The sequence below is a fragment of the Mobula birostris genome, chromosome 30 (genome assembly GCF_030028105.1).
Source record: "Mobula birostris isolate sMobBir1 chromosome 30, sMobBir1.hap1, whole genome shotgun sequence".
Classification (NCBI taxonomy): domain Eukaryota; kingdom Metazoa; phylum Chordata; class Chondrichthyes; order Myliobatiformes; family Myliobatidae; genus Mobula; species Mobula birostris.
In genome coordinates this window covers 12,288,365-12,314,038 of record NC_092399.1, presented here as the reverse complement: position 1 = coordinate 12,314,038, position 25,674 = coordinate 12,288,365, and the positions used below count along the sequence as shown (strand labels likewise).

Here is a 25,674-nt window from a genome sequence, read left to right as displayed (position 1 = left end):
TTTATAGTACTGTGCCATACACACAAAATGCTGGAGGAACTCAGCAGGTTAGGCAGCATCTATGGAAAAGAGTAAACAGTCAACGTTTTGGGCCGAGAGGGAGGGGTGAGATGCCTGAATTTAAAAAGTTGGGGGGTGGGTGGGGGACCAGGCTATCTGGGTACATATGTGGCCTAAGTGCTACACTTGCCCATTCACCACCTCCCTCATCTCCTTTTAGGGCCCGAAACAGTCCCTTGTCAAACTGCAAATCTGTTGGGTCATCTATTGTGTACAGTGCTCCTGAAGCTCCGGTTTCTATTTATGATTTATAATTTAAATTTTTAATATTTACTATCGATTTGTAATCCAGGGAGCGGGAAGCGCAGAATCAAATATCACTGTGATGACTGTACATTCTAGTATCAATTGTTTGGCGACAGTAAGATATGAAGTATGTGGCCTCCACATTGGTGAGGCCCATCATAAGCTGGGGAACTACTTTGTCTAGCACCTCCACAACATCTGCCACAATTGGGACTTCCCGATGGCCAACCATTTTAATTCCAATCCCCGTTCATCTTGTGCCAAGATGAAGCCACCCTCAGGGTGGAAGAGTAACACGTTATATTCCGTCTGGGTAGGCTCCAATCTGATGGCGTGAATAAAAATTTCTCCTGCCGGTAAACAAAAATTACCCCCCTCCCCTCTCTATTCCCTACTCTGGCTTTTACTTCTTCTCACCTGCCTATTACTTCCCCCTGAGTCTCCTTCCCTTTCTCCTATTGTCTACTCTCCCGTCCTATGGGATTCTTTCTTCTCCAGCCCTTGACCTTTCTCACTCACCTGGCTTCACATCATCTCTCAGCTAGCCTCTTTCCCTTCTCCCCCACCTTTTAATTTAGGCATCTGGCCCCTTCCCCCTCAGTCCTGAAGAAGGGCCTTGGGCCGAAATGTTGCTTGTTTACTGTTTTCCATAGATGCTGCCTGACCTACTGAGTCCCTCCAGCATTTTGTGTGTTTATAGTATTGTAGTAGTATTGATAGTGTTCGAATTTGTTCTGTATTTCATTTAAATACAGTAAATAATTTTTTTCTCAGCTTGTCCTTTTTATTTCTATTTCTATGAAACTAGCTAAATGGGGTAGCCGCTTAAGTGGGCCAAAAGGTACTGGTCCCAATGTGTCCCAATTAATCAGAACCCACTGTATACAGATATAATTAATTGCTGTTAAGCTTTGCTAGGTTGGTTTATTGTAATAGCTCAAAATATTCAGTTGACTGGCCCTCAGGCTCTGCCTGTTGTGGTGAATTTTTGTTTTCCTTTTGTTAGCTTTTGTTCAGTGATCATTCCATTAGATTAAGTGGAGATGCACCCAGACTCAGCTGCTTAGCTTCTTTATATTGTGGTCATTGAGACTCCGTCGGGCCAGCTGTTTTATTTTCCTTTTCCATCTTTATTGATGAGGTGAACACAAACGGGAGAAAATCTGCAGATGCCCGAAATGTGAGCAACACACAAACACAAAATGTGGGAGGAACTCAGCAGGCCAGGCAGCATCTAGGAAAACAGTACAGTTGATGTTTCGGGCCAAAACTCTGTATCCCTGTTTGAACAGATCAATTAGTTCTTTTAAGTTAAAAAGCAAAAATTTGGCAACACATGGCAACTGTGTGTGTGTTAGTGTAGTATAGTACAGGCCCTTTCATCATCTCAAGGTCAATCTAACCCTTGCCCTCTCTCATAGCCCTCCATTATTCTTTCATCTGTTAACGTTCAAACAACAAAGACAAGTGTTCCTTTTTTTTAAACAACTTTACTTTCAAAGTCTCCATTCAATACATGAAGGCCTCCACCTTTTATCCTCACAATCCCTCCACCATTCTCCTATGGCATGCATGTGTATAACAGGGAAAGTGTGCACGCCTACTAAATACTTACATAGCTCAAATGAACAGAACTCAACATCATCCATGTTGATGTTGAGAGCCTCTTAAATGTCTATAATGTATCTGCCTCTACCACCACCCTTGACAGCATGTTCCACACACCTACTACTGTGTAAAATAAAAAGAAAAATCTGCCTCTGATGTTTGCCCTGTAATTTCTTCCAATCACCTCAAAATTATGCCCCCTCTGGAATTAGCCATTTCTGTCCTGGGAGGGAAGTCTCTGGCTGTCCACTTGATCTATGCCTCTTAGTCATCTTGCACAGCTTTATCAAACCATGTATCATCCTCCTTTACTGCAAGGAGAAATCCTGTAGCTCACTCAACCTATCCTTGAAAGACATGTTCTCTAATTCAGGCAGCATCCTGGTAAATTTCCTCTGAAGTTTCCACATCCTTCCTGTAATGAGGCGACCAGAACTGAACAAAGTACTAAATTGTGGGGGTAAGAGTTACTATTTTGAATCAGTGATATTTCTGCTACATCTCTGTAGCATCTCTTTGATGCTAGTATATCAAAGACGACAGCCAGCGAAAGCTTTTAGGTAAAAAAAAATGTCTTCTATTTCTGTGAATGCTCATATTTATAGTGAACATTTTGACTTGTATCAGCACACTGCTGTTGTTATTATATCTGTTTTCAGTTGGTCTCTCACAGCTGATTCCTTAAGACAATGTATTTTATTTTCAGGTACATTAACATATTCAGATGATACGGCAATGACCAGGTGTGTGGCACAATCACTGATCAGTAAACAAGATTTTGATGAAGTGGATATGGCTAAAAGGTAATATGTTACTGAAATTAAGAGATTTAAATTAAACTTTGATTTTTTGTTAAATTCTCCTGTGTATTCTATCATGCCACACCAATTGTAAATATGATAATTATATAACTTCCTGTAATGTTTCTTATCTATCACCACTTTTGAAATATATGAATTCACTTATCTGTAATGATGTTGAAAACCTGTGAGTAACAGATAATGTTTTTAAACTCCCCTATTTGCTGTGTGTGCTTGACCCAGTACAGTTCTCAACATTTTGTTAACGTGTCTATTTAGAACATAGCACAGCACAGGAGCAGACTCTTCAGCCCACAATGTTGTGCTGAACCAGCTAAAAATTAAATTTAAAAAAAAACCAAAATGAATTCCTCCTACCTGCAAAATGTCCATATCCCTTCACTTTCCTTGTATTCATGTGCCTATCTAAACGTCTGTCATGTATTTGCCTCTACCACCATTCCGGGCGTCCACCACTCTCTGAGTAAACTTCCCATGTCCTCTTTGAACCTATCCCCCCTCACCTTCAATGTATGCCCTCTGGTGTTAGACATTTCTATCCTGAGGAAAAGATGCTCTCTGTCCACTCTTATCAGATCACCCCTCATCCTTCAACGCTCCAGAGAAAAATTTAGTAAGGTTATTAGATCTTCTTAATAAAAATATTTTTTACCTTTATGAATACTTATCGATTTGAAGCAAAACTCTTTAATTCTTCCTGTATTTAGTGTGTACTGAATACAAACAGCCAACATGTTTTCCTGTCTCAGGAAGTCGATCTGAAAACGTTCACTAAACTACTTTGAGGTCTGGGTTAGCTCCTTTAGTTTGCTGGCTTCCCAAAGTCTGCTATTTCAGCACAATAACATACAATTTTGTGTAGTGGAAGGAGCAAACAGTGGAGCCACATAGTCCCTCAAACTTGTAAATCCTTTCATCGCAATAGTGGCTGATCTGTGAGGTCATTCCATAAACTCCTTTCGTCCCATGTCCCTTGTTATATTTAAATGTGTCAATTTCAGATTCAGTTTCAGTGGACTCTTAAAAGATTCTAATAGTTTTTGAATGCATCACAACTTCATTTCTGATATATCTGGCAAAAGGTTTTCAGATACATTCCCCTAGGTCTAAAGTTTCCCTATCGGAGAGGAATATCTGATTATCTGCCCTGTCGGTTTCTCAAAATATCTTGAGATTCTAGCTGAGTCGTCCATTAATTTTACAAACTCCAAAATATATAATAACCTCTCCTCATAATTTAATAATCGGAATTCAGGCGTCATTTTGATAATTTGATGTTTTGTCACAAACACAAGAAAATCAGCAGAAGCTGGAAATCCAAAGCAACACACACAAAATGATGGAGGAGCCAGATGGAATATAAGGGTAGTCTCCAACTTGATGGCATAAACATCGATTTCTAGAACTTCCAGTAATTACCTTCCCTCCTCTCCTCTGTTCCCCATTTGTGTTTCCCTCTTACACCTTCTCTTCTTGCCTGCCCATCACCTCCCGGGGCTGGTGCTCCTCCCCCTTCCCTTTCTTCCATGGTCTTATGTCGTCTATCAGATTCCCTCATCTCCACCACTTACCTCTTCCACCAATCAACTTCCTAGCTCTTTACTTCACTCCCTCTCCTGCCATGTTGTACTTCTTCCTCTTCCCCCCACCCAACCTTCTGATTCTGACTTCTTCTCTTCCTTTCCAGTCCCGATGAAGGGTCTCGGGCAGAAATGTTGACTGTTTATTCATTTATGTAGATGCTGCCTGACCTGAGTTCCTCCAGAGTTTTGTGTGTGAATCTTTTATTTTCTTGCAAGTTTTGTTTCCTGCAAAACCCCTCATTGGACCTGGTGGCCATATTGGCTTCTATATTTGTGTAGGTTAACCAGCGCATTGTATGGCTATAGTATAAATTTTACTCCTTGGTCCTTCAAACAGCCAACTTCATATCAAAAGATTCAACTTCTATTAGCCTTTATTCATTTTCCATACCTTGATATTTTTATGATCTATGACATTGGACACCTGCATATTTTTTTTTGCATCTCTCAGCTCTTCTAGCTTTTTATCATTTTGAACACACACTGCTTTAGATCTTGAATGGATGATCTGTCATTTATTTGCAGTGAAATCCATTTTCCAAATTTGTTCTGCTACCTTCATCAGAGCTTTATTCCCCCTTGAATTAATTAGTCTTTAGATACTTTAACCAACTTTTTTCTATCACTATATTTGGAAGTGGATTTATATTTGGAATATGTAGTTAGAATGAAAATTCACCAGTGTTAAATCAGTATTTGCACCTTTTTTAAGGTCTCAATGCTACGCAGATAAATGACAGGTCTCAATGCAGATAAAGGACAGGTCTCTGAGGACTTTGTAGGAGATCCCTGATCATAGCGTACTTTTTAAAACTAGGTTCTAGTATTCTTAGGCAGTAATTAACTATTGTACATGGGGCATACTGCTTAGGAGACAGATAGTGATTTATATTACACAAGCAAAGGTAACCTAATAACTACCTTAGAGGTCATTTTGAGTGAATTGGAAGAATGTTCTGAATTTGTTTTTAATGATTCTTTTGCTTAGTTACTAAAACTAAATTATTACAAAATTAACAACACAAATGATGTATTCTTCTTTTTCTCAAGCTTCCATTGAAGTACTCAAATTGTTTGGCCTTGACCATGATACAAGTTGATATCCTTATTGAAGGTTCTTTTTCCTGTTCTGTCAGTCTTTGGGCCAGGTTATTTCTCATGCTGGTTAACCCCTATATTTCATCTGAATTGTCCCAGCTCCCCTGAAATCTGTGTCTCTGTCTGTAAGATCCTTTTGTTGAACTAATCAAAGACTTTCTACCTCAGAGTTCTGGCAAACTCCCAACTTTGATCTTTCAAGTAGGCATTACTTAATCATCAGTGCTTTACTGTGTGCCATACTCAGCCAATCTACTGATTATTCCATGATCAGCTTGAAGATTGAAGACAACCACATATTCTTATCCAACCTTAAATTCCTCAATTTCCACCCCACAAAACTCCTCGTCTTCACTCCTGTGCTTGATGGCACCTTCAATTTTCCACATTTCATTCATGCTGGATGCCGTCCCTTCAAAATAGCTTTTGATACAACAGAAAATAATATGCCCTTGACCCAGCTTTTCTTTTTCTCCCCCCCCTCCCTTTGTGCTTCTTATCAATTTAGTTTTGTTCCATGGCTCAAGTGGTGTTGATTGTTTCCTTAAGTGATGAATTTTATTGAAGCTGACTTGCTTTGCCTAATAAATTACATTAGTGAAATCAGAAAATTGTTGCCTGTTTGAAAACATGCTTTTGCAAGGAACTAGCTACAACCTTTGCTTATAAGATGTCTTGTATTATTATAACATTTGTTTGGATAGTTTACAAACAAGAATAAAACTAGTGGCTAAAGTAGGGTAGTATCAGTTAGCTTTAATATTTATGAAGAATAGTATAGTGCATAGTCTGTTTTCTTCCTGCCCAGACCTCCAGAACCTCATTTTTGAGTGGATTCATCATTTTGTGCCATGTCTTATAACTTGGGTGATTGTTCTGGGCTAATTTTTCTATAGAAGTGATTTGCCATTGCCTACTGGGCAGTGAATTTACAGGACAGGAGTCCCCAGCCATTATCAATATTCTTCAGAGATTGCCTGGTGTCACTGGTCGCGTAACCAGGACTTGTGATATGGACCAGCTGCTCACACGACCATTCACCACCTGCTCCCATGGCTTCATGTTACCCTGATCGGGGAGCTGAGCAGGTGCTATACCTTGACTAAGGGTGACCTGCAGGCTAGTGGAGGGATGGAGTGTCGTGCACCTCCTTTGGTAGAGACGTATCTACACCCTGCCACCCAGTTGAGTGGGCAGGCTTCAAAAGTGCCATTTGAACTTAATATGTGCAAGATTCCCTTGGGTTATATAAAATACTACTCCGTGGTATAGAGCACCTAATTAAGCACTTAAGTGTATGACCCATTGTTATTATTTAATATATTCTGTAACGTAAAATATTTATTGCTAAACATGAATCATGAGTATTATATGGATTTGGCTAATATTGGAATGCAGTTAGCACAGACACCATTGACATCTGCAGTATTTCAGATATGAGGAGGATGCTTCCCTATAATGAGGGATTTACAGTTGGGACGGCACAATTCAAAATAAAGGCCATTCAGGATCAAGATGAAGAGAAATTCTTTCAAATGATAATGAACCTTTGGAATATAACCCAGAGAGCTGTGGAGGCTTGGTATTTGATTTTATTTGAAACTGAGATGGGTAGATTTTGAGCAATTAAGGAATATAGGTATTTAGAATACAGCTATGATTTATTAGAGTAGAAAGCAGATTAACTTGAAAAACTCAATGTAGGTATGCAACTTTTTAACAGATCTGCTCTGATATTGTTCAAGATTTATCTTTAAAGGGGGGGAAGAAGAGTTCAGAGAGCACTGTCAATGAGTGCTGTGCTGTTATTAGGATAAAATTAGATATAATATGCAGGGCTTTTAACAGTTCTGTTAAATTCTTTTCATAAGTATACACAAAAAAGTCATCTTAAGGAAGAAAGCTACTCTTCAATGAATAACTGGGGTAAAAACCAAGATTCATTTTAAAACAAGGAGAAGCTGGGGAAATAGAAAAGCAATGAAAGGAATAGAAAAATATTTTAAAGCATGTCACTATGAAACAAATTGGCAAAATTACCTTGTGACTTCTGCGAAATGAATTCATTAATCAAAAATTTGTTTAAAAAATTAGTAAGTATTTTAAGTCATGAAAAATAACAATATTGGAAGAAAATTGAACCCTGAAGTAGCTGAAAAGGATGGTGAGTAATCTGTAATGAACAGAGAAAATTTTTAGATCCATGTCTGTGAGGAAGAAATGACTCAGCATTTACCAGCCATTTTATAGTCTGTTTATTCTATATTTGGTTAAATAATTAGCAGTGGCATGAATTTCAAAAAGTATAATTATTCTTGGAAAAATCTCAAATTTGAATTGGTGGACATTATATACAAAATCATGTAATTTGCTTAAAAGAGTAGTTGAGATAGAAATTCTCAACATTTCACAAGTCTGGACAAATTAATTTTGTTTATATTTAACATAATATTGTGGTAGCTGGAAGAAAATAGTTTTATTCACTTCCATAGGATAGAAAAGCAGATGTTTTTCCCAAGTATGGAAATAATATTGCTGAAAAGTAGCTCTAGAAGTTCTTGCCTAGTTTTGGGATTTTAATTTCTGGAAAGCATCTTCCTCGACTTTTTAAAAAGTTGGCTTTTCACAAGTCCCCAAGTCAATAATGGATGAAAAAAATTACTTTGAAGCCCAGTTTATTTCATTGTATTATATTATTCAACCTAATTACTTAAGATAAAGTTGAATAAACTATAAACACACTTGAAAGTACAACATCAATGAGTGGTGTTTTGAAAAAGTTAATTCTGTCAAGCATAAATGCACGCGCGCACACCCCCCCCCCCCATACACATCCGTTGTGTTAACTATTTAGGACTAAGATTTCTTTATGCATAGGGCTGTAAAAGTTTGGAATTGTGTATTTTGTAAGGTTCTGTATGCCCAGTCACTGTGACTGTTTAAGCCGAGATCGAAAGAATTTTACCGCTAAGGGAATTGGAGGACATGGAAATCAAACATCAGGAAGGAATTGAGGCACAGGATCAGTCATTGGTCCAGTGAAGAGGTGGTGCAGGCTGGAATGGCCTTATGAACAAGATATCTGAATGGAATTACCTGTTCACATAATGGGTAAATGCTGCTTTTGCTGAATAGCTTCACATTGAGTGTAGGATGCTAAGCCGTCAAAAATGCACATGATTTTAGAACAGGTTCTGAAATTTAAAGTACAGATGTTCTGTTGTATAGACTTTAAGCAACCCTTTGACATGATATACACAATATAGTCATGAGAGAGTTCGATGAAATAAAACAATATGAAGATCAGTTTCTGAATGGTTGAGAACGGGTATCAGTGAATTCTGGGGTAAGTGATGTCCTTCATCAATTTGGATAATAGCTTGGAAAAAGTATCAAAATTTGCATATGTCAACTTGGGAGACAGCTAATTTAGTTTGGAACATTAATGGAAGCTCTACAGAATTATTGGTGTGATGGTGAACTGAAGTCAACAGTGGCAAAAATGGAACAAATTGATATGTGAGTCTACATTTCTAAATACAAGATAATTTGACTAAGCTGAAAAGATTTCATGCCCATCTCATAATTGGATGAAATTTATATAATGATTTTTAAAAAATTATAACACAATTGTCTTTGGCAATGTGTTTGACACCAATAAAACCTTTCTTTCTGTGTTATTCAACCTCTTAGGTTTGCTGAAGAATATAAAATACAGCCGCACCGTGGGTATGGAAGTGGTGTCGTTCGTGTATTTAAGAAACTTCTTAGCCCAAACTGTAATGATGTTTTTAAACCAGCAAGGGAACAGTTCAAGGGAAAGGGCTCCTATGGAAATGGAGGTGCCATGAGGATTGCTCCTATTGCACTGGCATATCCTGATATTCACGATGTTATAAAGGTCAGATTGATAGATCTTAGATCGTTTACTTTTAAGTAACAGAACTTTATTTTTGATTCTTCTTCCTTTTTTCCACTTGTAATTCTTCCTGTCCTCTAGCCCTGCAGAATAATTCATCATGTGTGTATTTTGTGATTATTATTCTCTACCAACATTTGCTCTTCTTTCACAGTTGTTCAGGTTAAAACTGTGTTTACTATAATGTACTTGAGCTTATTGACCACATAGGTTTACCAATCAACCCACTAGGAAAATGAAATACATCCTGTAGCATCAACAATTGGAGCAGCTCCTTCAGCTGGTCTTTTAAAAAATGATTTTGTGCTAATGATACGCTGTTTTTCATCTGTCAGTATTAATCTGTATTTGTGAATTTCAGGGGCATTTCTTATGGTAAGTTTGATGGTACTTACATTTTTTGAAGTGTCCAAAATATGCATCTAAGATGGAGCTTTCGGGTTATGGGTCTAATAGCAGTCAAGTTAGCACTGTGCCAGAACAAGTGAGCCATTCCTTCAAAATGTCTTTATTGCCAGAACGTTTTTTTGAAATGTAACTTCTCAGTTGCATTTTTAAAATTTAAGTTGTTTTGCATTATATACTACGTATGGCATTTGTGTGAGATGTGAGCCTAGGAGTTATTTGTATGACTGAATTTCCTGGATAATTGCTGTGGATGAGAATGTGTTGTTGGGAGGCTACAAAACACTTGAGAGGAAAGCTTATTAGTGTGTTGTAAATCTCTTCACAAATAGTGAAGTGTTAGTGTTATATTGCTTCTTGGAAAATGAGGTGTAAGTCCTTCATTAATTTGTTGTTTTGATCAAAGTAAATAGGTACTTGAAATGACTGCAGTAAGACACAAAAATAGTTCAGTTTCTAGTTTAATTCTCATTGAACCATACATGAATACCCATGGATACAGGCAAATGAAACAGCATTCCTTCAAGGCCAAGGTGCAAAACACAGCACCAGCAGTCCTATGCCACACAAGGCACATGTAGCACAAATGTAAGATGGCATTGAACATGCAGTCACACAAAAAAGATTGTCCAAACCCCTTGGTGTCATGTCCTGTAGATTAATGGTGCATGGGATGTTGGCAAGAACATGCCCACAGCAGTCCGATCTTCATGTGCTTTGTAAAAAGAAAAAAAAAATGCATCTGCAGACGAATGCAATCCAGCTGGTCCTCCACTGAGCAAACTCTGGAAGGCAGTGCCAACAGGAGGGACTAGTCCTCAATGCAGCGTGGATGGCGCACTATACCGCCACCGGTGTTTGCCTCTCTGGGTGGCACCTCCATTTCCATAGGAGCATTTATATTGGCTGATTTATATTGCTCCCTACCCATTCTCTTGCCTACTCCTTGTAAACTTTGATGCCCTGATTAATCAAGAACCTATCAATCTCTGCCTGAAATACACCCAGTGATTTGACCTGCACAGCTGTCTGTGGCAATAAATTCCACAGATTCACCACTCTCTGGCTAAAGAAATTTCTCCTCGTCTCTGTTCTAAATGCATGTCCCTCTATTCTGAGGCCGTGCCCTCTGGTGTTAGACTTGCAGCACATCGTTTCCACATTCACTCTATGTGGGTCTTTTAATGTCAGATAGGTTTCAATGAGATCCCTCCTCATTCTTCTAAGCTCTGGTGATTACAGGCCCAGAGCCATCAAATGCTAAATTTTTCATTCCTGGGATCATTCTCATGAACCACTTCTGGACCCTCTCCAATGCCAGCACATCTTTTATTAGATAAGGGCCACAAAACTGTTCACAATACTCCAAATGCAGTCTTGCCAGTACCTTATAAAGCTTCAGCATTATATGCTTGCTTTTCTATTCTAGTCCTCTTGAAACGAACGCTAACATTAACTTGTTTTCCATACCACTGACTCAACCTGCAAGTTAATCTTGCACGAGGACTCCCATGCCCCTTTGCACCTCTCATTTTTGAATTTTCTCTCCACTTAGAAAATAGCCTATGTTTTTATTCCTTCCACCAAAGGGCATGATCATGCCCTTCCATCTGCCACTTCTTTGCTTTTCTCCCAATCAACCCCCTGCTTCCTCAATGCTACCTGCTCCTCCATCTATCTTCATATCATCTGCAAACTTTGCTAGAAAGCCATCAATTCTGTCATTCAAATCATGGATATGTAGCGTAAAAAGAATCAGTCCCTGCACTGACCTCTGCGGCACACCGTTTGTCACTCGCAGCCAAACAGAAAAGGCCTCCTTTTTTCTGGCTCTTTGTCTCCTGATAGTCAGTCTTCAATCCATGTTAGTATCTTTGCTATAATATCATGGGCTCTTATCTTGTTAAGTAGCCTCATGTGGCACTTGTCAAAGACCTTCTGAAAATCTAAATAAACACCATCCATTAACTCTGTGTATCCTTTTGGTTATTCCCTCAAAGTATTACAACAGATTTATTAGGCAAGATTTTCCCCTCAAGGAAACCATACTGACTTTGGCCTACTTTATCATGTGCCTCCAAGTACCCTGAAACGTTATCTTTAATAATAGACTCCTCCATTTTCCCAAACTGAAGTCAGGCTGTGTGGCATAGAAACATTGAAACCCTACAGCACAATACAGGCCGCTTGACCCACAAAGTTGTACGGAACATGTCCCTACCTTAGAAATAACTAGGGTTACCCATAGCCCTACGATTTCCTTTCTTCTGCCTCCTTTCTTCTTAAAGAGTGGAGTGACATTTGCAATTTTCAAGTCCTTGAACGATTCCAGAATCTAGTGATTCTTGAAAACTCATTACTAATGCTTCCACAGTTTCTTCAGTTACTACTTTCAGAATACTGTCGTGTAGTCCATCTAGTCCAGGTGACTTACCTACCTTAGATCCATCAGCTTTCGAAGCACTTTCTCCTTCCTACTCACTTCTGTCTCCTGACACTATCGCATTTCTAGCATTCTGTTAGTGTCTTCCATAGTGAAGGCTGATGCAAAATACTTTTAAGTTTATCCACCATTTCTTTGTCTTCCATTACTACCTCTCCAGTGGCCTGATATCCATTCTCATCTCTCTTTTACTCTTTTCTGAAAAAAAAATTTGTATCCTCTTTTGTATTTTTGGCTAGCTTGCCTTCATATTTTATCTTTTCTCTTTATGGCTTTTTTAGTTACCTTCTGTTGGTTCTTAAAAGCTTCGCAATCCCCTATAATTTTTGCTATACTATATGCCCTCGCTTTTGCTTTTGTACTGTCTTTGACTTTTCAGCCAAGGTTGTGTTATACTCTCTTAGACTATTTCTCTATCTTTGGGTTGTATCTATCCTGCACTTTTTTGAATTGTACCCAGAAACTCCAGCCGTTGCTGTTCTGCTGTCATCTCTGCTAGTGTCCTCTTCCAATCAACTTTGGTCAGCTCCTCCCCATGCCTCTGTAATTCCCTTTACTCCACTGTAGTACTGATACATCAAATTTTAGCTTCTTCTTAAAAGGCAGAGTGAATTCTGTCATATGATCACTGTCTTCTGAGGGTACCTATACCTTAAGCGCTCTAATCAAATCTGGGTCATTACAGAACGCTCAAACCAGAATTGCCGTTCCCCTATTGGGCTCATCCACAAGCTGCTCTTAAAAAGCCACCTTGTAGGCATTCTGTGCTCCCTGTCTTGGGATCTGGCACCAACATGAATTTTCCAAACTACCTGCATATTGAAATCCCCCATGACGATCGTGAAGTTGCCTTTTTTGCCTATCCTCTCTATTTCCTATTGTAATTTGTAGCCCACATCATGGCCACTGTTCAGAGGCCTGTATATAGTTCCCATTAAAGTCTTTTTTTTTTTTTTTTACCCTTACTCTGTCCATAAGGATTCTACATCTTCCGATCCTATAGTACTATGCAAAAGTCTTGGGGACATGTCTATAGCTAGTGTGCCTAAGGCATTTGCACACTACTGTAGTAATTTTATGCATTGCACTTTACTGCTGCTGCACCAATTCCTCAGCCACGCATTCATCTGCCAAATTATCTTTTTCTTTCCTTCACTGGCCGTGGCACAGGCAGCATTCCAGGTACTATTGCTCTGGAGGTCCTGCTTTTTCGCTTTCTATTTAGCTCACTTTATTCTCTCATCAGGACCTCCCCCCTTTTCCTACCTACATTGTCATTGGTACCAATATGTGCCACAACTTCCAGCTGTTCACCTTTTCCCTTTAGAATGCTGTGGACCCTATCTGAGACATCCCTGACCCTGGCATCTGGCAGGTAACGTACCATCTGGCTATCTCTTTCACCTCTGCAGAATCTGCTGTCTGTTCTTATTATGGAATCCCTTATTACCACTGCACCCCTCTTCTCCTCCCTTCCCTCTGAGCCAGAGAAACAGACTGAGTTCCAGTGATTAGGTCACTACGGCTTTCACCTGGTCGATCACCACCCCCCCCCCCCCCACCCAATAGTATCCAAAGTGGTACATTTATTATTGAGGGGAATGGCCACAGGGGTACTCTGCACTGGCTACTTATTCCATTACCCTCTCCTGACAGTCACTCATTTACCTGTCTCCTGCAACTTAAGGGTAACCACTTCCCTGTAGCTCCTATCTCTCAGCTCCTCATTTTCCCATATCAGGCTACGATTGAGGCCTCACGGCTCCACCATCATTGGTCTCACCACTGAATTGAAATTTCAGTATTCCACATTACCAATATCCAACAAGGTCTAAGACAATTACTCGCACCATTTTTCAGATCACGCGTCACCTCTGCCACCTTCTTCCCTGTGTACAACAAGTCCAGCTCTGCCGCTATCAAATCAGCTTGCTAGTGGAGTAGACCTGCAGAAATTAACATTCTTGATAGCCAGCAGTGTCTTCGTATGGTAACAAAGATATAAAGAACAAACAATTACACCTTTTAGTTAGACCCAGAGAGGCTACTGTGTCTGAGCGCACCACCATCTGACTCGAAGCAAGATAGCAGAGGGGAAGAAGCTATCCTTAAAACATTTGAGTGTGAGTCTTCCAGCTCCTGTACCTCCTCCCCAGTGAAATTTGTAATTTCAAAAAATATATTCCAAAGTAAAGAAATTACAAATTGATAATTTTAGTATGTCCCATAAAAGCCTTGTATCTGACATTCATTTTTACTTTTCAGGAAAAGATAAAAGTGAAAAGTTTTCATCTTGTCTTTAAGATTTAGTCTTTATCAATTAAGGGTTATCTTCTACAATAATATTTTGTTTTGTTATGGGACAGTTTGCAAAGAAAAATGCAGAAGTTACACATGCATCCTCACTGGGCTACAATGGAGCTATTCTGCAGGCCCTTGCTGTCCATCATGCCTTGCAGGGGGAGTTGAAGGAGGACAAGTACTTAGATCATCTCATTGGGGAAATGCAGTTGATCGAGAATGATGAGAAATCTCTTTCAGATGCAAAAGAGTAAGTACTAGGGTGGCCCCTTGTGGCACCACTTCATTTCTCTGGTAGTGTCATATAAGAAATTCTAATGATCTTGTGCATATAAACTAGGGTTTGCCTTGTGAGTAGATGTTAGAAGAACAATGCTAAAAAATTAAAATATTCAGTTTTGTCATGAAAGTGTCTCTGATTTGTGGCAGAAATCGATCAGCTGTCAAAAACTGGAATTAACTATAGTAAAAGTTGGTTAACTTCCAGTTCTCTGTCAGCTAACAAATTTGAACTTTCAGGATGAATCATATAAACATCTAACTTGTAATAGTTTTAGGTTTTTGCTCTGCTTCTGTTTTCTTTGTGTTCTGAGTCCTCTGCTACCATGTTCCCAATTCTAAGTCCAGGTTTTGAACTGGTATTAGAATTCAAAGGAAAAGTGTGTGTGTGTGTCCTTCTGTTTCCAACTATATTTACCACACTGTAGAAAAGCTTACTGATGTCATCTTTAGCCTACTCTGGAAGACTTTTGTCGGTTGCAGCAGCACTACCTTACCTTGCAATAGGAGACGCCCAACTTTGCATGAAAAAAGAATTAAACAGAATATAAATCTAAGTACTTAGCATCATTATGGAGTTACTCTTTTAAACTCCAAATGTTTTGATTGGAAGACTATCATTTGGGAAAATTGGACCCACCATCACCAAAAAGAAACTGCAGTTAAGAATGCCCTAAATGTTACTAAAATGGCTAATCATTTTTTTGGCGTGTGCATCTGCGTGTCTGTGCGTGTGCGCGATGATGTCTTTTTCGTGCTTTTACAAGGCGTGGAGCGAGAGAGAGAGAGACTGCGTGGCGCGCCACTCTACACAGACATTTTTGCAGTATTCTTTCCCTTTATTTTACAAGGTGGAGTTGCTATCTCGACACTCAACCCGGCACGGATGGAAAGCATACTCGGGAGCAGACCCGACTGGATTCGAACCCGGGAACCTCAGTTCCAGGGTCTGGCGCTGATGTCATTGCGTCACCAGCCGGCCCTAAAATGGCCAATTTTAATCAAGTCACTTAAAAGAAATCTGACAACGTTTTATTTAAACAGTTCATGCATATTTCAGTTTTTTTTGTCTTCAGCAGGCCTGCTTTATCCACTGATTTCACCACCCCCCCACATTGAGCAAATTGTCTTGGCTAGTTTCATGCCAATTTGGGGGAGGATATTAAGAATTGAACATAATGTGTGTAACTCCCGAGGTAAGAATTTTACTCCTATGCTGTAAGATAGCATGGGACTGCTTTTAATCTTAGCAGTTCTGTAAGAGCAATCTGTTCTGCTTTTAGCATCTTTGGGTTTGAGCTAAAGATAAGGGACTATGTTGTTCAACTTAGGAATTTTGTGTCAGCCTATCAGGATGGTGGAGTTGGGAGAAGGTTCTGGAGAAAGCTGAGCGGAGAGGTTTTTGTGACAGATGCTGGTGTGGGTCAGGGTCTTTTTTTGGCAGGAGCTAGGAGAAGACAGGAGGGAAGATGTCTGAGGATGCTGTCCCTGTTGCACAAGGTGGTTTGTGCAGATGAATGGCTTCAAGGAGGAAGGACGAATACTCCCGTGGCCCAGTCCGTTTTTTGGGGGGGGGGGGGCGAGGGAACGTTGACTCAGACCATGAGAGGCCTGCGTTGGGCATTTTCATGCCTTACAAGGCGCAGACTGGAAGTCTGTGTGGGGTGCCACTCCTCGCACAGATTGATTAAGTGCCTTGCTCAAGGACACAAACACGCTGCCACAGCTGAGGCTCGATCTAGTGACCTTCAAATCACTAGACGAACACCTTAACCACTTGGCCATGTGCCCAACGCAGTTTTAATTGAGATATATTTCGAGCGACAGTTGGAAGGTGGTTTGGGCTTTCACACAGACAGTGGGTCCAGCGCGTGAGTTAAAGGCAACTTCAAGATGAGCTCCAGCTTGTGTGTACTTCTGGGCTGGGTTAACTGTAATGGGCACTTTCTTTTCTTTTTGCTACTAACTGATAAAGCTGAAATCTGTAAATATACTTTATAATTGTATGCAGTGTATGATCTGTTATTTCTTGCTGACAGCTAATTGCACGAGGGCAGTTTTTACAGTATTTGCACAGTTCTTGGTTTGGGTGGTTGAGACATCCCGACTTTCCGGTTTTGGTGGGACCCAAGTCATACTGACCCTAGAAGTATGGAGTTTGAGAAGGGTGATTTTCTCATCGCTGAGTCCATTGGCTGTTAGTGAGGGGCTAATGAGCTGCATCTTCAGAGGCACCCTGGTAAAAAGGGGTTTCATGTGCAATAAACACAAAGGAAACTATTGCAACCGTGCATAATACTTCTGATGCCCTGAGTTTCCAGGACACCCCTTTCTTTGGTGTATTTCTGACTAGGAAGAAGACTGGCATTTGTAGTAGAACGGAGAGTATCAATGTAGTCCCAAGGTGATATAGGCATTATTTAAAAAAAAAATAATCAATTTGGGGGCAAGGATACAAGTGTATTGCAATACTAAAATAACTGTAGTGTGCAATGCATTGATATTAGTTAGCATGTCCTTTGTTTATGGGTCCACATCTGATTTTTATTGCCCTATTTTTAAAAAAAAATAAACTTGATGTTTAATTTGTCTCACATTGATTTCAGTGTTTTTTGTTTAATTCATGAGGAATTTGTATTGAGTTGACTTATTATTAACGCAGTGGTTGCCTTTTAACCAAGCTGTCTAGAAGCAGAGTTTCTCAACTGGGGTTCCACGAGAGATCGTGATTTAAAAAAAAAAAGCATAGCTTGAACTTCACGCGATGTGCAATGTTGGTGCTCTCAGTGGTGAGCAGTGAGAGACAGACTACAGCATCTAGGCAGCCTCTATGCCAGTATGGTAGTGCGCAGTAGGAACATGTTTATTTGGTTGAGTCAATTCTCAGTTTTTGATGCGAGGTAAGGCAGGTTATTGATAATTGGTGAGTGCTGTACGCGCAGAGAAAAGGACAGTGGGCTGATGAACGTGAAGTGCATTTTCCGAGCATTGAATGAACTTGCCCAACTTGGGCTGTGATGTCAGCCTCTCCCTCCTGAATTACCTCCCCCGACTTCTCCTTGCATGTTGCCATCTGAGTTATGGGAGTGAACAAACTGATCATGTCACTTAGTAAGAAAAAAATGTTTCAAAAGTCATGTATAGAATTGTGTCCTGGGCTATATTTTTTTTATTCATGTTGCTTTGGCTTATGGTTTTTAGTAACTTTACTATTCAATAAATTTGTCAGTAAGTTTTCATGATGTAAATAGCATTAGTTAAAATCAATTTACAACCTTTATTTCAATTGAATCTACCGAGCTTACCTTTAGAAAAGTTAAATCCCATTTTGGCTTAAGCCAGTTACTTAACAGAAATTTATTACATTTGCCTTATGAGTTTTTGAAAATTATGAAAGGGAAAGAACCTTATTTTCAAGAAAGGTTGCCAAGCTTCGGCTGTCCATTGATCTTCGATAATGGCTGAGACCTGGGCAAGGTTGTATGGAAGACTGGCAGTTGCCCATGCTGCAAGTCTCCTCTCTCCACGCCACCAATGTTGACCGGGGAAGGGCACTAGGACCCATACAGCCAAGCTTAACTAACTTTTTAAGAAAAGTTGGCTCAAAAATTCTGTACTCAAAAGAGAATTGATACTTTTTGGATTATTTTATCTGCAGCTTACTGATCACACTAATGTACTGTGAACTATAGATATAATTTTTATGCCAGGGTTCCCTGAGACCTGAAAATTATTTCAAGGGTTCCTCCAGGGCAAAAAGGTTTAGGAGCATGAAAATAAGCTTGAGGTTATTGAAAGTAAATGTTAAAGCAAACCATTAAGCCATAGTTGCTGAGTGTAGTAATTGACTTCTATGACTTCTAGGCCCAATTTTCTATGTGCTTGGCATTGGTTGTATTTACTGGAGACCAGAAGGATTAGTTTGGTTTTGTATGAATTCTACCACTTTCATGCTGTAGTCTCTCTCAATTCTTCTATATGTAATTGGATAAATTGAAAATTGCCTTCAGCATTGAATATGCTCTTCTTGGAGACCTATGCAATCTGCTATTAAAAGGAATTTGTTCAGAAGACCATCATTCTCTCCAGTAGTATGGAGCTGGCGACCTGTAAATTTACATAGAAATCAGAAACTGAGTTATATAGGTGGGTTCTTAAAGGCAGTAATTCAGAACATGTATAGGTTGAATGCAAGCCTTTTTAAATTGCTATTCATGCCGCAAATTCAAATTAAGCCATTGAACTTATTAACTTTTAATTAGTTTGCTGAATATGATTTGCTCAGTTTGAAAAGGCGGAATAGTGTTGCTCCTCTAGGGATGGGAGTGTAAATTATGCTTCAAGGAAAAAGTTCTAATCATTCTTGAACTTGCGCCATAACGTTAACTTAAAAATTCCTCTTTTTACTGCCAACCCAATTTGATTTATTTACAGCTTTTCCAGTACATGCCAGAGTTGGTGCTGAAAGAATTTCAAGGAAAAGAATAAGTATGTTTACTTTGTGGTCACTTGTTTAATTCTTTGAATCTATTGGATTAAAACTGGTTTTCAGTGTATATGAAATCTTGGCTTAGACTTTCGGTGGAATTGGACCTCGTAACTTGTTTTTCAGCATTCAAGGTGTAATGTGAATACTATCACAATCCATTGTGAATTTTACTGCAAAATCCAGTTTTCACAATTAAAACTTAGAAAACAGAAAACCTACAGCACAATACAGGCCCTTCGGCCCACAAAGTTGTGCCCAACATGTCCCTACCTTAGAAATTACTAGGGTTACCCATAGCCCTCTTAAGCTCCATGTACCTATCCAAAAGTCTCTTAAAAGACCCTATTGTATCCACCTCCATCACTGTTGCCGGCAGCCCATTCCATGCACTCACCACTCTCTGCATAAAAAATACTTACCCCTGATATCTCCTCTGTACCTACTTCCAAGCACTTTAAGCCTGTGCCCTGTTGTGGCAGCCATTTTCGCCCTGGGAAAAAGCCTCTGACTATCCACACGATCAACGCCTCTCATCATCTTATACACCTCCATCAGGTCATCTCTCATCCTCTGACGCTCCAAGGAGAAAAGGCCGAGTTCACTCAACCTATTCTCATAAGGCATGCTTCCCAATCCAGGCAACATCCTTGTAAATCTCCTCTGCACCCTTTCTATGGTTTCCACATCCTTCCTGTAGTGAGGTGACCAGAACTGAGCACAGTACTCCCAAGTGGGGTCTGACCAGGGTCCTATATAGCTGCAACTATATTATTTCTTTTAATAGAATAGATAGCTGTTAAAATGAGCTGTCTTTACAAGCTTAGTAGGAACAATATTGCTTTATTCAAATATTTTTCTGAGATGAGATCTCCAAACCATGTATTTAAATGAATGTTTCTAATGTAATCCAAGGGATTATGAAATCTAAGTGACAAGATTATTGGGTGAGGACAACAAAGCAAGAGAAGATTTAAAATTCTATTTTTTTTTTGTTTAGCTACAAATGCTTTTAATAAACTGTGATGTGTTTTCAGTCTGTAAATGTGATGCCACAGCTGTTTTCTTGTTGTTTTAATTTTAGTGTGGTTCTTTTGAAAAATCTGAGCAAGCCATTTGCTTCAATTTGAGCTGCAATGGCCTTTGTGAATATCTGCGAGATCTGAGGGAGATTGTTCAATCCTGTTGTTGATTGCTCCTTGAGCATGCATAGAACATGTTTGTTAATTGTTGCTGTGGGACAACCACATTCTTAGCTTGGAAGAAAAGTGAAATACACACTTGTAGTTTGTATCCAAATATGCATTTTGCAATGAGAAGATTATTTTGGGGCAGCATGGTAGGGTAATGGTTAGCACAACTCTTTACAGTGCAGATGATGTGGGTTCAATTCCTGCTGCTGCCTGCAAGGAGTTTGTACACTCAATTAATAATAAGTAAATTATGCACACCACTATCACTAAAAGTAATCAAGTATTTATTGGAGTGCAACTTGAATTGCATCTGTCATTACTTGTATGATGGATTGTTCTTATGCACAAGAGAAATTTTCACAATTTGGATAGTGAAGGATTGTCTCCAAATGGGCTTTTAAACAGAAATAGTGGCAGGGATTCTGTGCACATAACTTGTGATTATTTTCATTTAAGAAAATAGTTCTTAGGAAATTCCTTAGTGAAATTACTTAGTGAAATTACTTCTAGTGACTTTAAAAATAATTAAAACTGTGAATCACAGAAATTCAGCTTTGAAATAAGCAATGTTTAGAATAGAATGTACTGTAATTTTATGTTTCAGGGTTGAGGTTCTGAAGTACCCTTGGAGTGATTTCTTAAAACATCCTGTTTATATTTTCTTCTGTGAAAATATAGTTTTTTTTTGAGAAAAGAAAGACATCTGTTTACACAGTGCAGTGTCAACAATGGATCTTAATGTGATAATCTGTTGTTTTAATCACTTTGGGGGTAAAACCTATGAATTCCTGCAAAAGAAAATATTGTATACTGAATATATTCTATTAAAGGTTGAGTTTTATTACAAAGAAACTAATGGACAGTTGTTCTGGACTTTTGGGCCCACAGGCTATTGAGATTTGTCTTTCACTGAGAGCAAATACTGGCTTTGGTGGTCTGAGGCCACTATACTCTTGTATGTCTAACTAGCATCAGCCGCTTGCGTGGCTTTCATATACTACACCTTGCTTAGAGCAATCCGTTTTTAAATAGCATCAGTTGCATGTGTTTGTCTTTAAAAAGCAGTGATTTTTGTCACTAATAGTTGGTGAGAAATGAGCAGTAAGACAATTTATAACTGTTTTACCCCCACAGTTTCATACATTCAGGCTTGGGAATGCCAGAAGCAGCTGGGAGTGAAAACAAAACAATTTCATTACTTCACGTTATGAATTATGAAGAATTTGAGGGTATCTCAATTGTTACAATGAAAATGGAATTTTGGAGGATGTAATTGTCTGAAGTAGTGTATGAACGTAATCTATTATTTGTGCTGTGTCTGTGCCGATTTTGTTCATTCAAATTCATAAGAAAATGGCAGATGAATTCCTCAGTTGATAACTATTAGGAACTAATACACAATATCTATTACTGTCAAGATGGCCGCAGTTGTTTCTGTGTAAGTGCAATATAATACTTCAGAATAGTTGATCTAAAAAAAACTAAAAAGGTATTTGCCCCTGCAGATTTTCTGTTGTTTGTATTTGTCCTGTTTGGATCCCTCAACAAACACTTTATTCCCATTTTCCCCTCAGTTTTCAAGAGCTTCCCTTTTGCAATAGACTGAGGAAAATGAAAGATTTTTTGTCACGAACAGATGTTTCAAAGGAAGAGGTCATTAATGAATTGGGTAAGAGTACTATTTCTGTAGTCTATAAATGTGTGTGCTTACCTCTAGTTTTATTAATTTTCTAATATTAACTTAAAAGTATGTTTTATCTTTGCGTATTGGAAGGAAAGGGAAACAGTAATAATCTGAAGTGAAAAAAGCAGCTGCTGTCTGCCGATCTGCATCTTGACTTTTGTTTTGGCTCTATTTTAATGCTTTGAGACTTGTAATTATTGTCCAGCTTTTATTTTCTACATGTCTCAAAAGCAGTGAGTCATCTTCATGACATTCTGATTCAGAGTTATTCCTGTTTACTCAAGAAATGGCATGATTTAGATTTGTGTGGTCCTTATCAGCAGCAGTTGCTCAACCTCCATTTAATTTTCTGACCATTAAATAGCTTTTTGTACAAAAAAATACTCACATTGAAACCTTTCTTTGTGAGACTACTGTTCACAATTATTTTTATATTGATGAGATGCTGGACAAGTCTTGCCATATTTTTCCCAAAATATACGCTGGAGCTTTCACCTTGCTGTGAAAGCACAGTAGGGGAAATCGTGCAGCGTATTGGTGTTACTTTAACCTTTTAAGTTGTAATGCTATATCCTTTGGGTATCTGCAATTCTATTGACATCTTTAAAATGATTTGCCCTTCACTGAGCATTAAAATATAGCTAAAAGCACTTTTTTTTTCTCTTGTCTGCACCTAATAATCTTTTTTCTTTCCTTCATCAGGCCACATGAGAATTTTTCCTTTGCCTGTATTTTCAGGCTGGAAGCCAGGCGTTCCAGCAGAGTCTTGTGTTGTCTCTGCAGTAGTTCTCAAGCCAGTGCACCACTTGAATGTATTCTGCAGTGCATTGTACCTTTTATAGTATACCATTTGTGAGTACTGAGCCTGTGTAACTTTTGTTTTCAGGAAATGGAATTGCAGCTTTTGAATCAGTGCCCACGGCAATTTATTCCTTCCTGAGGTGCATCAATCCTGATCCAGAAATTCCAGAAAAGTACAACGGGCTTGAAAGGACAATAATCTACAGCATTTCACTGGGCGGTGACACTGATACGATTGCCACAATGGCAGGTGCAATTGCCGGGGCTTATTATGGCAAAGATCACATTCGACAGTCTTGGCAGAGAAGCTGTGAAGCGTATAAAGATGCGGATTATTTTGGGGAAAAACTGTGTGAGATTTATTGCAGTCGCTTAGCCTCCTCCTTAAAGACAAATGGATAAAATTAATTTTAAGATGTGTTGTCAGCAAAAACAAAAATACAAAATCTCAAATGAAAAATGTAGGTTTGAGAAGTTAAGTCATTTCTGAATCCCGCTGATTATTTTCTCATTTGAGCAATCAAAGTTGTTTAGGTAACATTTCAGTAGTTAATTTGACTTTAACATTTGAGGTTTTCAAAGATGCTTCAATTGTAATTACTGCTTTCTATACCGACCCAAGCCTGAGATTAGGAGATATGAATTGCAGATTTAGTTTTATCTAAATTAATTAGTTTATTGCTTTAAGGGATGTATTGCACTGTTTGGTGCCTCAATCATAGAGAATATTGCTGCGTCTTCCAGGACAGTAGTTTTGCGAATCCTTCACTGCTTAAGTGTTCTCTTTAAATTTTCAGTCGTGTGTTTGCTCCCTAAACACAACAGAATGCCTCACTGTTGACATTAACTACTGTGCTACCAAATTTACATATTGGACTTTTCTAATTAATGTTAATTTGGGATTCAGCGATTGCCTGCCCTCTCTGTGATGGAAGGGTGCAAGGCTGCATGTACTCAGTAGCTAAAACCAGCACAGTTTTACATTAGCCAAGCCACATGAATGACAACCAGACATAGGCTGCTTTTCCTTTCAGCCATCTTGATGTTTGGACCATGCATCCACTGTTGTTTCTGGTAGGGCATCCCATGTCCTAAACAACCAGTAATTTTAATAATATGAACTAGTTTAAGCATCCTTATGTTTTATGAAATTAACTCACTGTTGGGAACACACTTGGTGTATGATGTCCTGTCTTTCCTCCCAAACTGAAAAATCAGTTTCCTTTTCCTTTTTTTTTGTCAAAGCATCTCCTCCCGTTGATATTAATGCCCAAATCTAAATGCTGTGTTTAACGGCAACCTAAACAAGGTGCATTTAAATATGATACCTGTTTAGATTTTATTTGGAAGGCTTTTAGTAATTTTTAGGCTCTTGTCTGATTAACTTTATTGACTGACTCTGTACGTTGAAAGATTTAGCTGTTTATTAATTTGGTGAATAAATGTGTATAGCCTAGTTCATCATATATTTGTCAGTATTTCAGTAAACTCTAATAATCCACTGTCTGACCAATCAGTAATCTTGATGGTTTGGGTATCTGGCTCATCCTAGGTAGTGCTTGCACTTTCTGTTAGACAGAGTCCCGATCCCCCTGCCCCTGATAGCAACACATCAGTGAACTATTTTATAAAAAAGAAAAGTATATTGGAAGTTATTGAGGGATTAATAAAAAATAGATTGTAAAAGTCCAGAAAATCTGGTCTCACACTGCAAGACCTGAGCATATCAGATTTATGAAGTTTTATTGCATTGAAGTAAAATTATTTATGCAAATAGAAAGTAGCTTTATTGAAAGATTGGAAGTATGCTTGCCTGGTATTCACCAGGTAGAAGGATTTGCTTTTACCTACATTTGTACTTAAATAAGAAATCAAAGTTGATATTCCAGAAAAGAGAGAATTCATTCCACTGTTGAGGCCACATGAGGTGAGAAGGAAGGGGCTCATGGTTGCGTCAGGAGACAAAAAGTTCTCATTTTTCCCCTGCAGCACTGTTAAAACAGATTACATTGACATTATCTTGTAGCAGTTTCTGGGAGCTTGCTCTGTACAAATGATAGTAAATATGCTCCAAAAGTACTTCACTTGACTGTAAGCACTGCAGCATATCCTGAGGTCAAGAGAATGGACAAACTTGTTTTTCTTTATTTGTAAATACTTTAAAAGTTTAATGCTTTCCCAAAGCATGATTGATGGAATTAAATATTTGTAAAGTTTAAAAGTAATAGGAAGAAGGGAATGCATGTCATTCATGACTGATTTTGTGTTAAATTCTAGAGAAATAGAAATGTGTGCAATTCTATTTGCTGTCAACAACTAAATAATCAGGAAATGTTTTTTTGTGTTAAGAATGCATAAATGTAGATATTTGTTTTGTTTAAAATACACTAAATTTATATATATTCTATATATTAGCCCCCCATTCTATGACACCAACTTTGAAATGTTTCAAGATAATAAAAATGTTTGTTTTTAAATGTTTTATCTTGACTTAAGTGTTGCTGACTTTACTATATCATGTCTGTTAGCTGTGTGCTGCTAACATTGCCTGCTGAAGTTTTATGGTTCATAATTCACAAGTTATTTCCCCTGGGGTTTGGGAGTTTGGTTAATTTGCTTTGAAGAAATTCTGTTTTTCAGTGTTCATTCTTACTGTTTGCTGATGAGGTAACACAATGCATTTATTATGTACCTGAGCCAATGGTTCTAATGCTGTTAGCCATCATGGGCCGGGCTTACTGTAGTTG

The 25,674-nt window shown here is 38.6% G+C and overlaps 1 protein-coding gene across 2 annotated transcripts in view; it reads left to right on the top strand.

Moving 5' to 3' along the window:
- The window catches only part of adprs (ADP-ribosylserine hydrolase), a 34,392-nt gene extending 8,984 nt beyond the window's left edge, over positions 1 to 25,408 (top strand). For both annotated transcript variants that reach the window (XM_072247069.1, XM_072247070.1), the window contains exons 2-6: positions 2,621 to 2,717; positions 9,110 to 9,317; positions 14,550 to 14,734; positions 22,017 to 22,111; positions 23,013 to 25,408. In XM_072247069.1, the coding sequence (XP_072103170.1) occupies positions 2,621 to 2,717; positions 9,110 to 9,317; positions 14,550 to 14,734; positions 22,017 to 22,111; positions 23,013 to 23,329 (902 nt within the window). In that variant the 3' untranslated portion in view covers positions 23,330 to 25,408. The remainder of the gene's footprint in view (positions 1 to 2,620; positions 2,718 to 9,109; positions 9,318 to 14,549; positions 14,735 to 22,016; positions 22,112 to 23,012) is intronic.
- Positions 25,409 to 25,674: the final 266 nt, after the last annotated feature.